Source organism: Thalassophryne amazonica, chromosome 17 (genome assembly GCF_902500255.1).
Source record: "Thalassophryne amazonica chromosome 17, fThaAma1.1, whole genome shotgun sequence".
In the NCBI taxonomy this organism is placed as follows: Eukaryota; Metazoa; Chordata; class Actinopteri; order Batrachoidiformes; family Batrachoididae; genus Thalassophryne; species Thalassophryne amazonica.
In genome coordinates this window covers 16,672,019-16,690,720 of record NC_047119.1, presented here as the reverse complement: position 1 = coordinate 16,690,720, position 18,702 = coordinate 16,672,019, and the positions used below count along the sequence as shown (strand labels likewise).

General features: G+C 42.1%; 1 protein-coding gene across 1 annotated transcript in view; it reads right to left on the bottom strand.

Annotated features, from left to right (window-relative positions):
• The window catches only part of sec16a (SEC16 homolog A, endoplasmic reticulum export factor), a 45,641-nt gene extending 27,256 nt beyond the window's left edge, over positions 1 to 18,385 (bottom strand). The window contains 20 exon segments of the mRNA XM_034191462.1: positions 2,152 to 2,353; positions 4,673 to 4,786; positions 4,893 to 5,033; positions 5,160 to 5,265; positions 5,406 to 5,513; positions 5,653 to 5,774; positions 5,913 to 5,994; positions 6,289 to 6,386; positions 6,489 to 6,731; positions 6,845 to 6,983; positions 7,193 to 7,254; positions 8,016 to 8,158; positions 8,296 to 8,349; positions 8,352 to 8,478; positions 11,885 to 12,074; positions 12,430 to 12,550; positions 12,727 to 12,815; positions 13,044 to 13,195; positions 13,380 to 16,822; positions 18,218 to 18,385. Of these exon segments, the coding sequence (XP_034047353.1) occupies positions 2,152 to 2,353; positions 4,673 to 4,786; positions 4,893 to 5,033; positions 5,160 to 5,265; positions 5,406 to 5,513; positions 5,653 to 5,774; positions 5,913 to 5,994; positions 6,289 to 6,386; positions 6,489 to 6,731; positions 6,845 to 6,983; positions 7,193 to 7,254; positions 8,016 to 8,158; positions 8,296 to 8,349; positions 8,352 to 8,478; positions 11,885 to 12,074; positions 12,430 to 12,550; positions 12,727 to 12,815; positions 13,044 to 13,195; positions 13,380 to 16,822; positions 18,218 to 18,233 (5,752 nt within the window). The 5' untranslated portion in view covers positions 18,234 to 18,385.
• Positions 18,386 to 18,702: the final 317 nt, after the last annotated feature.

Below are 18,702 nucleotides of genomic sequence, written 5' to 3'. Positions count from 1 at the left end.
TGATAGGACACATCACTGAAACACTGAATTATCTGCCCAAGGGGAAGAATATAAAAAAGAAACAAGAGTGGCCCCAGCACCGAGCCTTGTGGTATCCCACACTGCAGGTGAGCTGACTCAGACCTAACATGGTTTACTGAAACGCTAAAACTACTGTTTGTCAAATAGGAGGTAAACCATTTCAGCACAGAGCCCGACATTCCCACCAGATCTCGCAGCCTCTTGACCATGATGGTGTGGTCGACCGTGTCAAAGCCAGAGGACAGGTCTAAGAGGACCATCACAGTACACCTCCCAGCGTCAGCAGACATCATGATGTCACTAGACACTCTTAACAGTGCAGTCTCAGTAGAGTGGTGTTTCCGAAAACCTGACTGGAATTTGTCACAGATGTTATGTGTCTCAAGGAAGGATGTCAGTTGTTTGGCTACCAGTTTTTCCAATAATTTAGATAGAAAGGGAAGCTTAGACATTGGGCGGTAGTTTTTATACTCTGCTTGGTCCATGTTAGGCTTTTTGAGTCTTGGTTCGATCACTGCATGTTTGAAGTAGGTGGGAAATACACCAGATAAAAGGGAAAAATTGAACAATTCCGTGACCCATGGGCCAATATAGTCAAGAATATTAGGGAAAAGTTTAGAGGGGATGTCGGCGACCAAGCTAGAGGTCAGCCTAATTTTGGCTGACAATGCCACAATGTCTTCCAAATGCACAGGGTCGAAGGTTGACCACATCTGTGCTGGCTCACTTTGAATAGGGCCGGAATATGAAGGCCAGTTTATTTGGTCTTTTATTTCCTGCACTTTCACAATAAAGAAAGTTAAAAAGTCATTGCTGTCGGCTTCAAAGAGCACAGGAGTAGCAGGAGCAGTGTTAACCACTAAAACATTTATAGTGTCAAATAACACTTTCAGGTTTCCCTTATTTGTTGTCATTAATTGTTGAAAGTGTTTAAATCTGGCCTCTTTTATAGACTCATTTAAAGACAACATAAGGTCTTTAAGATGCAACCTATGGACCTGGAGCTGAGTGGATTTCCACAGCCGTTCAGTTTTACGGCACAACCTTCTTAAACTCCGGATGCTGTCATTTATGCAAGGGCAGGTGTATTCATGGGTAGCACGAATTGTCTTGAGAGGAGCAACTTTGTCCAAGATTGTAGCACAATGCCAATTAAAACAGTTCAAGAAGCTGTCCACATCTGTGCAGTGTTCAAAAACGTAAGAATCGAACAAGGCACAGAATCTGCCTGCTGTTGTCTCTGTGATGATCCTTCGTTCGGCCTGTTTACGGACAGGTCGAGGCTCAGAAGGAACAGAAAGATCAAAGAAAATGCCACTATGATCACTCATGTGGACATCTTCAACACATACATTTGTGACATGTAGGCCCAGTGAGTACACTTGATCGAGTGTATGTCCCTTTAAGTGGGTGGGCCTAATACATGTCTAAAATCATGGATTTCCATAGTCTTTAAAAATTCCACTGCTGGGGAAGACTATGTGAATTTATTCACATAGAAGGCAGAGGTTTTCAGCCAAGACTCATACGTAAGTACATACATGTGTGCACACACACACACACACACACACACACACACACACACACACACACACACACACACACACACACACACACACACACACACACACACACACACACACACACACACACACACACACACACACACACACACACAGCAATAATTTAGATTAATTATAGAAAAATAACAATTGGATTCTGACGCATTACCAAAAATAACCCGGAAACATTCACCACGCAAGTAAAAATACAGATTTCCGGTAATTCCCTGAAGACTTTCATCACTGATATTATAGCTTTTCACATCAAAAACTTATACATGGAATTAATTCAGGTTAATAAACACAAAGCATGTAATTCATTTTTAAAAATTCTTTCATACAGAACTAATTATTTCATTTTGAAGGCATTGGACTGGAATTATTTTCTTTCATATGGTGTGATACCATTATGTGAAGTTTCTCTGAAATTTACACCAACTGGTTCACAAAAAGTTGTTTTGACAAGATGTAAAGACTGACAGGGTGGTTCCTATGACCTCCCCCAAATTTTATTTGCAGGGAGTATAAAAAGCACATACAAGACCACAATCACAACAAAAGCACAGACCTGGAGGCATCAGCTGTACCGCCTGTGATGAAGGGCCAGGTAGCAATGAGTTTATTAGAGGGTTGTCAGTGGTGGTTCCATTCAACTCCAGCGGCATGTTGTAAGGTTCAGGTGGACTTTGCTCATCTAAGTCAGAGCTGTGGCTGCTGCAGCTGAACTGCGTGGGAGTTGTTCTGTTTGCACTATAGGTGATCACCCCCATCTAACAGAAAGAAAGAAAAATGGTCAATAAGGATAAGCTAGAAAAACCCAAGCGGTAAGCTTCTATGGTTTCAGATGATGATGATGTTAGATAATTGTATCTGTAAAGTTATGTTTATTATTAGATGTAGCATCTCTTCATAATCTAATTTCAGGTTCAGATGCCCTGTATGCAACGACACACATTGACACGCACTCTTTTCAAATAGGTTGCGCAATGTTCACGACTAGTTCACGCAAGTGGCATGAAATTTATGCGTGCCAGAAATTTTTAACATTTCAAAATTTTCATTGTGCACTGGCATGCAACCGCCACAGTTTACAACAGTTTATGATGAGTTTACTCATTTGGGATCAAATTCGTGAATGTGTCAAGGTGCATTAAAAATATGATTTAATAAACACCTGAACCAAGGTTAGCTTCGCTGGTTTGGACTCAATGATAGTGGTGTGTTCATGCTTCTTTCGTCACATAAGCCACCCATGCTCCACCTCTAACCATTTATGGTTCATTGTGAGGTAGCCAGATACAGTGCTGCCAATATGGCGATGCCCAGATACAGTGCATTTGAGAAGTATTCACAGCGCTTAATTTTGTTCAACATTTTGTTATGTTACAGCCTTATTCCAAAATGGAGTTAATTCATTTCCCCCTCAAAATTCTACTCACAAAACCCCATAATGACAACATGAAAGTTTTTTGAAATTTGAAGATAAAAAACTAAGAAATCACATGTACATAAGTATTCACACCCTTTGCTCGATACTTTGTTGATGCACCTTTGGCAGCAATTAAAGCCTTAAGTCTTCTTGAACATGATGCCACAAGCTTGGAGCACCTATCTTTGAGCAGTTTTGCCTATTCCTCTTTGCAGCACCTCTCAAGTTCCATCAGGTTGGATGGGGAGCATCACTGCACAGGCATTTTCAGATCATTCCAGAGATGTTCAACCAGATTCACGTCTGGACTCGGGTTGGGCCACTCAAGGACATTCACATAGTTGTCCTGAATCCACTCCTTTGATATCTTGGCTGTGTGCTTAGGGTCATTGTCCTGCTGAAAGATGAACCGTCACACCAGACTGAAGTCAAGAGCACTCTGGAACAAGTTTTCGTCCAGTACGTCTCTGTACATTGCTGCATTCATCTTTCCCTCAACCCTGTTGAGTCTCCCAGTTCCTGTCACTGCAAAAACATCCCCACAACATGTTGCTGCCACCACCATGCTTCACTGTAGGAATGGTGCAGGTCCAGGTGGGCTGCCATGTGCCTTTTATGAAGGAGTGACTTCCTTCTAGACACTATCATACACACAGAGATGGTTGTCCTTCTGAAAGGTTCTTCTCTCTCAAGAGAGGAATGCTGGAGCTCTGACAGATGACCATCGGGTTCTTGGACACCTCCCTGACTAAGGCCCTTCTCCCCCAATCGCTCAGTTGAGACGGATGGCCAGCTCTAGGAAGAGTCCTGGTGAATCCAAACATCATCCATTTACAGATGACGGAGGCTATTGTGCTCATTGGGACCTTCCAGAGCAAGAATTTTAGCTGAGGAAGCTTCTGCGATTTGAAGCGAAACGTCCTCGCGTCAAGCAACCCAGTCTAGTCGAAGATTCAATCTTCTCTACGACCTTCAAAGCAGCAGAAATGTTTCTGTATCTTTCCCCAGATTTGTGCTTCAAGACAATCATCTCAAAGGTCTACAGACAATTTCTTTGACTTCATGCTCAGTTTGTGCTCGGACATGCACTGTCAACTGTGGGACCTTTCATGTAGACAGGTGTGTGTCTTTCCAAATCATGTCCAATCAACTGAATTTACCCCAGGTGGACTCCAATTAAGCTGTAGAAACATCTCAAGGATGATCAGTGGAAACAGGATGCTCCTGAGCTCAAATTTTAGCTTCATGGCAAAGCCTGTGAATACTTATGTACATGAGATTTCTTAGTTTTTTTTATTTTTAAGAAATTTGCAACACTCAATTTTTTTCTTCTACGTTGTCATTATGGGATATCGTGTGTAGAATTTTGAGGAAAAAAATGGATTTCATCTATTTTGGAGTAAGACTGTAACCTAACAAAATGTGGAAAAAGTGAAGCGCTGTGAATACTTTGTGGATACGCTGCATATACAGTCTATGGATCATCCCACCTACTTAAAATTATACATTTGGTACTCGACATAAAATAAAAAGGAAATTATACAAACATTGTTCAGGGTTAAAACAAAACTGAAGTTATATACTGTCTAACTGTGATAACTTAATAATATAAAAAAAACCTCAATATTCATTCAAATCCCCCATTTTTTTACCACCTCACCCTGAACTTTTCATCCAACTGTCTGAGGTGGATCAACCATTCAGGCTCATTGAACAGCTCTTGCTCTGGCCTCTCCTTCATTTGTGGGTCGAAAAATTGCAGCTTTTCAGACATCTGTTTGCATACAGAATAAAATTTCATTTCTATGAATACTGAAACACAGAGGATGAAATGCAAGTGTAGATAAATTCAGTGTTAAATATTCAGGAGTAATGTATACCTGCATTAGCTGACTGATGAAAACAGGAGAGTAGTAGGAAGGCTGTTTGAGGACAGTGTTGGAGATAACCTCACAGTAGTGGAAGGCCTGAGCACTCAGGCCTGTTTCAGCCAAGCGGCATGCATAGATCAACTTAAACACCTAATAATGGATGACAACTATTATTCCTCAGTATTTCTACATAAGCCACTTTGCTAAAAACAAACAAAATTAGGTGATAGCCTTTTAGCGGTGTGACAGAGTGTTATTACATAGGCATTAAAATACCTGGAAATTGGGCAGTGAGCAAGGCTGGGAGCCCAAAGACTGAGCATATTCATAAGCCTCCGTCCTCTGAATTGCTTCATTGGTTGCAAATTGGTAAAAGGGCAAACTGAAGTCAACAGATAAAGATGAGGTCATATAACCGTATTTGCAAAAAAAAAAAAAAAAAAAAACAACAACAAAAAAAAAACATGCAGTTGACTATGAAAGCACCCAAGAACCTTTTGAGTGTTTGTTTATCTCTCCTACCTGTGGTTGGATCCGATAAGAACCATCTTAGTACTTTTTTTTGTGTACACCCCCAAACCAACTTGGGCCATCATGTAGCAGAAGTGAGCAGCATCAAGTAACCCCTTGATGCTGCAATAAAATGAAATGAGTGCATTAAGACAAACAGCAACTCTGATTATGGACAGTCAACCTAAAGAAAGAGGAAAATAAGAATACAAAAACAGTTCAGTCTGGAGCACTGTGTGGCGGCATTTTTTTTGTATTCCTACCAAGAGTATCACCCATGGTTGTAATTGTGCGGGTATCCAGGTCTGAGGTATGTGTTAGATTAGACAGAACCATGGCCAGGTGAGGGCGCCAGTCACCCCACTTCTCCTCTCCACAGCACTTCATAAATATGAAAAATATCTCCATTAGACAATGAAAATATTCAACACTACAGAATTTAAAAAACTGTCTATGAAACACATTGGAATAATTGTGGGGAAATAGGAATCAAAACAGGAGATAAAAAGCATTACGTACGGTTGCTGATGCTGGCATCCGCCCAGACATCAGCTGGTACACGGTCTGGAGAGGGTCATTGATGGGCAAACTGTTGGCAAACCTAAGCAATAAAGACAAATAAAACAAGTTATCATGGATTTATATGTAAAAATTACAAAAAATTACAAATAACAGGGGTGCACATAACTGGTACTTATGGTGCTTGTGTGTGCTAAACATTATTGATGCACAGCAGAGGGAAACATTTTCCCTACAATCTGTCATTGCTTTCCTCTTATGAAGTGCTTCCCTTGTGTTTTCTGCTGCGCATCATTTATTTTTAGCATGCACAAGCACCATAAGTACCAGTTATGTGCATGCCTGCAAATAACATAAATGTTATGTGTTACTTTACCGGGTCATGACACGTGCATGAGTTCTGTTGTCCATCTTACTGGCTAACAGCAGTGCATGGCCCCAGAGTCCCACCTTCATAGCAGCTTCCAGTGCATCCTATTCCATACAGAAGTCCGCAAATTTCACAGGTTAACAGTGAAATGAACCAACTATACTGCATACCCTTCTGACTACAAAATTAAAATGGGCATTTCTTACCTTCTTACGGCCAAACAGCAGCAGCTCCCTAAAACGTTCTGTTTCTTTGCCAACATTTTCTGGAACAGTCATGAAAGTATCAGACAGGAGAGAGAGTGGACCAGCTCCTGGCTCCTCCTCAGCTCGTGCTAGGGGCTCATTGTTAAAGTCAATCAAGTTGGCTTCATTGGGACTCTTTCCTGCTAGCCAGACTGAACGATGCTCCCTCAGCAAGAGGTCTGCGATATCTGTGCCAACCACCGTCTAAAGAAACAAAGTGAGTTTGGCAATGCAGTTTCTACCAAATATGGAACACTTGCATTTCTTCTTATGATTCCATGTGTGATAGATTCCCATCTGCAGTTGATCCTTCTTACCCCATTCTGTCGACAGAGGAGCACAATGAAGTCCCAAAGAAGCCTGGCAGAGTCTCTGTCCAAGAGGTTGTTGTCACGACAACATTCCAGTGCTTTGTTCTGGGAGAACTTTATCACATCCACCTTATGAGTCTCCTCCCTGATGGGTCAAAAATAAAATTAGGGAAAAAGTAGATCGTGACTGGGAAAGGGACATCTATCCAAAAATACAAATTCACATCAAGACCTTATAATGTAGATAAAGAAATACCTGCATTCTATGGATTAATATAAAATACTAGAAATCTGTTAGTTGTTAGTAACTCCAATAGATGTAGTGAATGAATAATAGGCTCTGAATATACTGACTTCACAAGAGGCCCAGGGAAGGCTCGTAGTTCTGTCTGTTCAGGTGTATCCTGCAGCATGGTCTGCAAAGTACAAAATAGCACTTTATATATACACACATGTTATATCAAGTGTTATTAGTGTTGTTTTATATAAAATATGTTTAGACATTATTTTTAAATTGTGTTTTTTCTTTTTGTGTAAAAAGGAGCCAGATAAAAATGGCTCTCAGGATACCTCCTGCTATGCCCCTCTGGATGGAGAAGATCTTAAGGTAGACTCAAAGCATGCTGGAGGAATTATGTATGTCTACCATTTTCCCTAGAAATAGTTTGGGGAAAGCTTGAGGGTATGGCATGGGTGTGAGTACTGGCTACTTTATTAAACTTGTAACCTCTGCAATCTGGCCCCAGCTACGCAGAGAAAAATGGATCAAAAATCTGAAATTGCTATGAACTTACAACACCACAAACTAGAGCTCAAAGGTCAGACCAAGGTCAACGTCAAACTCATACAAGAATTTGGTGTGAAGAATGCCCATACATACGAGTACTTTGGAGAGGCTTAGTTATTTCAGCAGGCTTTTATCACTTTCCAAGGCATTGTGACTGATGGACTGACAGAGCAGACAATGACAAGACCCCATGAGCACAGGGCTAAAAATAACCTATTTCTATAGACCATCTGAACTGTATGTAGTAACTACATCCAATACCATGGTGGCAACCTTTTGCAACCAGTATTAACAATTTGTGCTTAAATCTATTCATATGCCTCCTTAATGCAATTAAACTGATAAATATTGTGACAAACATGCTTTAATATCTTAATTAAAAAAATATACCTCCATGTTGTAAATATCAACAAGAGCAGGTTGTCCAGCTGAGGGGAGATTCGGCAGAACCTGGATGAGGTGACCACCAGGCCCAAACCGGGCACAGCGGTGCGGTATGCTGAATTTCTCTGGTGTTGCAGGACGAGGAGGAGCTAGAGAGAAATAGGGAGTGACATGAAGAAATGAAGTAACCAGCTGATTTATTATTTGCCTAAAGTCTGCTGGCAATACAATATAACTGTTTAAAGGAAGATCAATTTCAAAGAGTAGCTGGAAAGTGTGCTCTTACGTTGCTCAGGTGCAATCCAGGTGTCATCTCTTGTGTAATCAGGGGATAGAGGTATTCGTTATAATTCTGGGAGCCATCAGTCTGGTTTGGGTACCTGCCCATAGGAGTAGTCACAGGCAGAGTAGAAGCTGTATTGTTGTAGACAGCTGACACTAGGTCAGGCTGGCTTGTGTACACCTGGCTCTGAAACAAATGGGAAAAACTGTCTGACAAAAGGTAGCAAATGATTTAAAGCACTTGATTCAAGCCAAGTCATCATGCAAATGAAGCGTATGTTTACATTTAAATACTGTGTAACAACTAAAACCGTAAAAATTACAGCCCGAGGATTTTAGGTATCACTAAGACAATGGACCATTAACACCGCCATAATGGACCATAATGTATAAAATGAGTCAATTTTGTCTATTGTGAATGAACTGAGCGCAAGTTAATGTAGTAAATGCTGTACTTCAGTATGTGGCTGTAGCAAAATGAAAAATTTTCTAATGCTTTGACAGAGACATAATTTTATTGATTCATGAGCACCATTTGATTTTCTAATGTTTGCCATGTTTACATTTTATGACCTTTTTAAACCATTTAACTTAAATCTTTGTTGCCATTCAATCACTGTTAATAAAGAGAATAAATAAAACATATTTCAAAGCAAAAAAACAAATTTGAGGTGGTGTTTCTTTTTTATTAACTTTATATTTCGTGCATTTATTAATGCAGACATGCACTTTCCAGTGGTATAATTTTTATATATACATATACACACACACGAGGGTAGGCTGGAAAGTTCTAAGGCTCACTATAATGCAGTTAATGCATTACTCCTTCATGGGGAGCCTTAGAACTTTTCAGCCTACCCTCATATATATATATATATATATATATATATATATACACACACACACGGGAAAATAAGTATTTGACCCCCTGTCAGTTTTGCATGTTTTCTCACCTACAAAGAATGGAGAGGTCTGTAATTTTTATCGTAGGTACACTTCAACTGTGAGAGACAGAATAAAAATAAATAAATAAATAAAAAATCCAGAAAATCACATTGTATGATTTTTAAATAATTAATTTGCATTTCTGCCATTACAGAGTTCAGACGTTTCCTATAGTTCTTGACCAAGTTTTTACACACTGCAACAGGGATTTTGGTCCACTCCTCCATACAGATCTTCTCCAAATCTTTGAGGTTTAGGGTTTCTGCTCCCTCCAAAGATTTTCTATTGAGTTCAGGTCTGGAGACTGGCCAGGCCACTCCAGGACCTTGAAATGCTTATTTCGGAGGCCCTCCTTAGTTGCCCTGGCTGTGTGTTTGGGGTCATTGTCATGCTGGAAGACCCAGCCATGACCCATCTTCAATGCTCTTACTGAGGGAAGGAGGTTGTTTGCAAAATCTCACAATACATGACCCCATCCATCCTCCCTTCAATACGGTGCAGTCATCCTGTCCCCTTTGCAGAAGAGCACCCCCAGAGTATGATGTTTCCACCCCCATGCTTCACTGTTGGTATGGTTTTCTTGGGGTTGTTCTCATCCTCTAAAAATGGTAAATGGAGTTGACTCTCTCATGCCTCCTCTGGATCATCCAGATGGTCACTGGTGAACTTCAAACAGGCCTGGACATGTGCTGGGTTGAGCAGGGGGACCTTGCTGCCCTGCAGGATTTTAAACCATGACGGCATCATGTGTTACTAATGTAATCTTTGTGACTGTGGTCCCAGCTCTCTTCAGGTCATTGACCAGGTCCTTCTGTGTAGTTATGAGCTTTCTCAGAATCATCCTTACCCCACAAACTGAGATCTTGCATGGAATCCCAGACACGGGAGTGGATTTTCACTCCCGTCCCATCCCGCTCCCAGAAAAATAATCCCATCCCGTCCCACTCCTGTAAAGATGACTGTCCAATCCCATCCCGCTCCCACTCAAAATCAGTCCCACTCCCATGCCACTCCCGTATGTGTCGCGCCGTGATGATCAATCAGGGACTGAATATGTAGTGACGTGGAGATGTCTGGAGTTTGACTGAAGATGTGAACATGTCCTGTATCTGGTAGCAGCATGTGAGCAGGATTTATGTCTCTTTTGTCCTTTATTTCACAATTATGACAGAGTTTCTGGAGCGAGCAGCAGCACCAGCAGTGGAGCGGAGTTTCTTTCTCTTTTATTTTACGCTGCACACGCGAGCGAATGCGTCCATGGAGATTATTTTACTTATTAACTACACAGATGTATAATAAAACAAATGGTAACTGGTTTCTAAACACATTATGACAGTTTTTTGGGAAAGAGCAAAGAGCAGCAAGCCGCGGAGTTTTTTTAATTTATGTGCACGCACGAGCGATCGTCTGTGAGAATATTTTATTAATTAACTACACAGATGTATAATAAAACAAATAGTGACTGGTTTCTAAACACAATTATGACAGAGTTTGGGGGGAAGAGCAAGCTGCAGTCCCATAGGCAGGCAGCAGAGTTTCTTTATTTTTATTGTTTACATGTGCGCGCTGTGAACGGGACAGGAGGTCCTCAAACTGGGTCCTGCAGAGGTGGAAGGACCGGATGAAAGCGGCCGTCATCCAGACGCAGCTCCTGCAGCAAATAATGATACTCTCTGTATTGGAGCTTTCCACAACTCGCTCCGTGTGATCAAGGTCCGTCATGTTAACTTGACTGACAACCGGAGCCGGCGAGCGGAATGGAAGCTCCTCCTATTTGATGATGCACCGGGGTAAATTTTCACAGCAAAAGCAGAGCGACACACCGGGCGAAGGAGGCGCGTCCGTCGCCACGCGACCCCCGCGAATTTGTAGCGTCTGATCGCGCCCGGTGTGAACGCGTTTTGGTTATAGATGAAAATCATCATCTATTTTTGGCATTCCCGCTCCCGTTCATTTTTATTCCCATCCCATCCCAATTACGCGATTGATAAAATTTTGACTCCCATACCGCAGGAATCACGTGACCCACAGGAATTCCCGAAAAATGTCATCCTCTAATTGACAGTCATCTTGTGTTTCTTCCACCTTCTAATAAATAATCATAACAGTTGTCTTCTACCAAGCTGCTTGCCTGTTGTCCTGTAGTCCATCCCAGCCTTGTGCAGGTCTACAGTTTTGTCCTTGGTGTCCTTAGACAGCTCTTTGGTCTTGGCTATGGTGGACAGGTTGGAGCGTGATTGATTGAGTGTGTGAACAGGTGTCTTTTATACAGGTAAGAAGTTCAAACAGGTGCAATTAATACAGGTAAAGAGTGCAGAATAAGATGGCTTAAAGGAAAATTAACAGGTCTGTGTGAGCCAGAATTCTTGCTGGATGGTAGGTGTTCAAATACTTATTTTATGCAATAAAATGCAATTTAATTATTTAAAAATCATACAATGTGATTTTCTGGATGATTTTTTTTAGATTCTGTCTCTCACAGTTGAGGTGCACCTACGATAAAAATTACAGACCTCCCCATTCTTTGTAGGCGGGAAAACCTGCAAAACTGACAGGGGGTCAAACACTTATTTTCCCCACTGTATACACACACACACATATACACACACACACACAAAGATATGCACAAGAAAAATACATACATTTACCTGTTGTGACCGAGAGCTAAAACTGCTTTGTCTGCTGTGGTGACTACGCACACTATGGGCAGACTGCTCACTGTGAACACTGCGTCGATCAAACTCATCCCCACACACATCTCCACGGTGACGACAATCATCATCAAAACTGGTATCATAACCAGGATAATACCGCCATGGATCATCATAGCCTTCTTTCCTGTGCATGGAAGTTGCAAATTAAACATTAAAAACATTTATCGATTTACAATATGAACTACAACATTTCCCCGTTATCAGAAATAAAATAAATACAAAAGGAATGAACTCATTTAGCAACACAATTTCGTCATCTGGCAGACTACATTTACACCCTTAAATGTCTGATTCCAGTTTCAGTCAGAATGCTCATTCAACATACTCTACACTCAAAGACAACACAGTGCAACATTTTCTTGTACCAGTCCATTGTGGAAAATCTGGCAGGTACTGAGCATTTGGCTTGTTGATTGTGCTCTTTTAGGCCAGAGAATGATTATACCAATGATCAAGTGTGTGGTGTTTTCACTAAATACCTGGCAGAATATAAATGTTGGTTGTAGTAATCTCTGCCTCTATAGCTTTCATCATAATTATACCAGTAGGATGGATCATAGTATCCTCTATATCGAGGGTCATATGGTCCAGTGTTGTAGCCTTTCCATGAAAGACAGAGCAGATTCATACATAAGACAAATGCATTTTGTGAACTTTAACATCAACAATAAATTCCAACAAAAACACTGTAAAAAAGTAACAGGACAAGTGGTTTTACATTTTAAAAGACAGCAGTATTTTCAGAAACCAATTATTCCAACTACTGTGACTCATACCTCCATACTCATAGTGCTTGGCATAATCTGCATAATAGTCACTATAGGCACTTCGGTTAGCTCTGTGATAATCCTCAGCATAGCCTTGCCTTTACAGGAGAGAGAAAACTGAGATTAACACCTAATAGTGTATTCCAAAAAACAAAATTAAATTTACAATGCAAGTTTTCCCCTTTTGAACAAAGTAATTTTTCTACACCAATTTTACCTCTCAAAACTTTCTCTTCTAGAAATGTGTAAATAAGAAAATTAAGAACAGAAACAACTGACTTCACATTCAACTTAGATCAAAGAAGGTGTAAAATAGTTTCACTGACCTAGATGAGGACCTGTCAGAGTACTGACTTGACCTTGAGCTGGGTCGTTCTGGTTGAGACTCTCTGTATTGGTAGTTTGGCTCACGATAGGCTGGATTTATTCCTTCGTATCTGCCATACCATGGATCTGCTCTGCTCCTGTATGTACCATCCTGACAGATAATAGCCTCAATAAGACACTTTCAAAAATATTACCAACAAAAAATGTTATAGTAGCAGTTTAGATTCTTTCCTCCTACCATTTTCATAAAGTACCACACACTGCATTACTGCATTGATAAATTGAGAAAAAGTTAGCTAGTTAGTTAAAAGAAAAAAAAATTTTTGTTCACATACGTGATAGTACTGCTGCCCTCTAGGGTCCACAGATGGAGGTGGATACTGGCCAGGAGGATAAGGTGCTCTGTTGTCTGGGTATTCTCCATAGTTACCTGCATAATAGCCTCCATACATGTGGCCGGGCCCTGCAGGAGGGGGCCCATATCCATGCTGACTGCCCACAGACGGTGGTCGAGGAGGATTTGCAGAAGCCATCTGAGATATTCCTGGAGGCACCGCTGCCGGTGGTCCTGGTGGGTATGCAGTAGAAAAAGGAATACCACCTGCAGTAGGCCCCTGTGATGGAGGTGGACACTGGTCATGGGAAGGTGGTGCTGTGCTTATGGGAAGGGAAGGATGGTCAGTTTTTATCGGCAGTGCAGACTGAGAATCTGCCATTTTAGAAGGTTGAGATGGTGGCTGTTGGATGGGTGGAGCAGTTTGGGAGGGCGCTGGTTGGCCTTGCAGAGTCTGAACAGAGGTATCTCCTTCCATTTTCCCCACCTGCTGAGCATCGTTGGTGACCTGTAGGTAAAATCCAGGAGCATTACCGGATTGTGGAGACTCGTGTAGAGAGGAAGTCTGGCCAGATGGTTGGCTTTGGATTTGTGATTGGTGCATAGAAAAATCAAGCAGCTGATAATTTGAAGGTAGCTTTTGATGCGAGATGTCAGCAGACACAAAAGAAGCTTGTGGATTAACATTTATAGCAGAGTGGTTGTCTTCGCCTAGTGATGGGCCCCTTGAAAGTGGGGGATTGACTGACTGAGACTGTGGCATCACCATAATTTCTGCTTTATCCACTTCTGTGTTGTCTCGAGTAAGATTGAGTGGACTCTGATCAGAGGTGGAGGAACTAAAGCTCACTGGTCCAGCTGTAAATGGTGGATTCTGATTGGAGGGTATATGAGATGACTGGAAAGTAGAAGCACTCTGCCCCTGAGTGAAAGGTTTTAAAGATGGGATAGGTTCACTCATTCTACTTTGACTGGCTGTTTGAGCAACGGTACTTTGGGGAATCACACTGGAAGTTGACACTGGAGGGGCAATCACAACAGGCTGAAGTGAGTCCGACACCAGGAGAGATGCATAGCCCATGTTGCTTTGAGATTCAATCACCTCAGTCTCACTCACTTTTGGGGGGTTCTCTAGATTCTCTGAGTGATGTTGTGAAGTTGGCCGAGTTCTGTGAGACGGCTGCAGGTCTAACGGGCCATCTTCGGGAGGTTGGATAACATCAACAATGGGTTCTCGTAAAGGGGCAAGAATGGTTGGAGCAGCAGGGGCTAAAAGGATGTTGGCGCCCAAACTAGTCGGCTCCTGTTGAGCCCACAGTGTAGTGGCAGGGCTTTCACAAGGCCGACTAGCCCCATATGCACGGGATGAAGGTCGAGAGGGAGAATGAACCACAGCGTGTGTCATATGAGGCATGCTCACGCCAACCCCAGTAGGAAGAGGGTGCCCTGGACTAAAAATATTTTCAACATTATCTGGTGGTTGCTCCAGGTTGCCAGGTGTAGAATCTGAAACTCCTTCTGCTACCATGTTAGCCTTATCTACTTCGACAGGGCGCACACCAACCCCATGTGAACGCACAGGTTCAAAAGAACTGTTTGCACTGGCCTGAAAGATACCAGTTGGTTTGGGAGGGCTAGGTGTTGGAGGCCACATCTGCTCCAAAGACTTTTGCTGTGTATCTGTATCTCCAGCTGGAGAGCTGTCAATCTGCTCAAAATAGCCTCCAGCAGCAGCAGACAGATTAGTATCATCGGTAAGATGAGGGCTTTCCTGTTGAATGAATGTACCTACTATCCCTTGATGTCGACGAGAGCCAGTTCCACTTCCATGGCTCATATTACTATAGTTGGATGACACACTGGCAGATCTAATTGGTCTTGCAACGGAATCTGGAGTCTCTAGGTTTGGCCCAGTTTCAAACTGGTCTACACCACAGGCCTCTACAGCAGTAGGGCTACTGTGGGCTTTGCTTGGTAACACTTCCTGGTTTGGGACACACTCCAAATTTTCCACATGATCATGATGAGAAGGCTTCTGTTTTTTTCCATGAGATGAACAATTACCATCAGTCATATAGGGTAGGTGTGAATGATCTGGAAGAGAAGCTCCTTGGTAATCCAGAGGAACATCTACATGACCACTATGGTCATATAGATGTGTAGATGCTTGTGACGCAACTTGCACATTGCTGTGAACCTGTAAGGATCCAGTCATGCCATTCACTGCATTATGTCGATCCCCAGCCAGTGTTTCCTCATTTTCCACATCACTGCTTTTGAAGAACATTGACAAAGTACCAGATTCCTGTGAGTATGTGACAGGTGCAGTTGAACGAGGCTTAGACACAATGTTAGATATATGCTGAGATCCAGCAGAATCATACTGAGGCTGAGGGGGGCCTTGACTAGTTCCCATTTTGTGATAGCCTGCGTCCTGTGGCGAGTGGGTGAACCAAGAATGTTGGAGTGCAGAGCTCTGACTCAGGTAGCTCTGATGCTGGGAGTGGGAAATATGCTGCTGGGGAATATTTGGGTCAGAACATTGAGAACTAGGAGTCTTTACAGATGCAGGGGTCTCAGGAGGGAGAGGGACCTGAATTGGAAGGTGGACAGGTTGGGATAGTGAGGTATATGTGGTGTGATGTGGTGATGGGGTGTGGGAAGGGTACATGTGAGACTGCTGAGGTACATTGTAAGGCAGTGGTGGGGGGTCAACAGTGGGCTGGAAATAGTTCTGAACTGATGGAGGGCGGCTTCCGTGATCAGGGGCCCACTGGGAAGAGAAGTCTGATGGGGACACAGGCTGAAAGGGCACAGGAGGCTGTCCTTGAAGTCCCTGATTAGAAACTGAATGGGTAGGTGTTGGGGCTGAGGTTACAGGTAGTGGACTTGTGGCCATGGATGTTGTCTGTTCTCTTGAATTAAAATAAATCTGTTCAGGATATGAGGGTGCAGATCCTGTAGTATTTGGGCCCGGGAAAACACCCAGGGTAGCAGTACTGTGAGGTGTGAACAGGGTAACCCCCGGTAGAGAGGATGGCAAGGAACCAGATGGAGCAGCCACTGCATCCTCTGGTGCTTTGGGTTGTGGAGGTAGCCCAGAGACTGCCTGAGCATACATACTGGAAGCTGGGGCTTGCATGGATGGAGGGTTGCTGTTGGTTGCTGCTGGGACACTACCACCACCACCTGCAGGAACAGAGGAAGGTCCTCTGCCAAAACCAAAAGGATCTGTCATGGGTTGAGTTGAGGGTGGCACTGAGGCTGTTGCTGTATGTTTGTGAGGCCTGGTCCTGCGGAACATATTGGTCCCTGCTCCAGATGGAGGAGGACCTGACGTCCCTGGAGGGCCAGTTCGAGGAGGGGGCTGCATGGCTGCAGAGCAAGCAAGCCCAAGCACCGTCAGTGTAATGATGTCACCGAGTAGTTTGAAGTCAGGCGCAGCTGGATGTAGAAAGAAAAGGAGGAGTGGTTAAGAAGCAAAACACAGTAGTGCCTTGGACAACACCACCACACCTTTATTTGTGTAACATCTATATTCTCCTTTAAACAAATGGCACAGCGTGGCAATTCAACATCAGCTCTAAAAATTCTACTGTGGTTCAATTCACAATATCTAAAATTGAGCCAAACTCAGTAATGACATAATAGCATAATTAATTCCAACTATGAAAAGGAACTGTTGTCAAATAATATTTCATAGCTTTTATGTTCAATTTACCCACACAATTACAAGCAAAAATGTCAGTGTACTGAAAAGTTTGAAAATGTCATCCAGATAAACTTGGAATGGAATACATGACTGACAAAACAAGAGAGTGAGTTGTTTTAAATAACCATTAATAACAACCAATAACCCCACATTGATTATATATTTGAAATAAGTACAATTCTTCACAGCTAGGCTACTTCACAACACCAAAGGCACAAAGGCAAAGCAAGAAATTTTAAACAGCTTATCTACTTATCTAGAGAGGGTGAAAACACCTGCTTTTTGGATCACTGACAGCTTTTGGGGGGGAAACGAGGGAACATAAAAAGAAGTACTGGAGTTACTGCTGACGTTTTACCAGCTGTTAACGGCAACACGGATCTACACTCACATTTTAGCATTAATCTTACTGTAAGATTTCGCAGTTACGACACTTTTATTATGTAAAACATTTTGAAGACTTCTCGATCGGGCAACTGCATAAATCAGCAAACTAGCTAGCACGGACTTACATTGACCATTTTAAATATTAGAAGGAAATGTATAATAAAAGACTAAAAAGATGAACGGGCTGAAACGAGCACTACGAACTTGACCATGTATCTTTTAAGTGTCCAGTTTAGAAACCAACGTCGTTAGCCAACATTAGCCACCGACAACATCAGGCACAAACAACAATGTGGATCAAAATTCACCTCGTTATTTGGACTTTACAACATTATGCAATATCCGTTAAAACACGTAGGTAACAGGCATTCCTCACTGGCACTACATTTAGTTTACACATAACCCTACCAACACAGAAAAGTTCAGATTGCTTGGCTAACCAGCTAACGGTTAAGGTTATTTTTACGTCTACATGTCCTGACAAAAGTGCACCACGATACCCAAAGTCCCTCAATTTTGCCAGGACATGAAAACATTAACAGCCAACAAATGCTTTATTATTGTCATACTGTCAAATATTTAACACCACACACCTAGCGGTCTGTACTTTAAACAGGCTAAGTTCCTGACCAGCTAGCGGTAGTATTAGCAGCTAACGAGCTAATGCTAGGTAGTTAGCAAGCTATGCTAAAGGAGAGAAGCTCCGAAAGAGGGACTAGGATAAAACGCTCATGTCATACCGTTATTAATGACCATACATGTGTAGCCTGACTCAAAATGTGGAGATATAAATTCTTACAAATGTGCAAGACGGTGAATCCGACACAAAACCACTAGATCCAATGATCACATCCTACTACGCTACGTGTACAATCAACAGCCGAGCGTCTGCGTCTGCGTCTGCGTCTTCGTCTTCTTCTACTTCTCCTCCTCCGGTAGTTAACGTCAATGTTGTTGCATTTCTGCCATCTTCCGGTAATACGTTAATATTACTAATATTTGGAGAGATTTAGAAAAATATATCTATGAATAACCGGACATACCATCATAGTTGGTTTGAAGGATATTATTACAAGATTTGAATGTAATGATAATCTTTTTTTCTTTTGTAATTAATCTTATGTTGCTAATTGGCAAAGTTTACTTATACAAAATGAGAATTTCCAAATTTCTTCCAAGTTTTCAAATATTTCTGGTAGAATTTAATTGGTATAAAAATACTTTG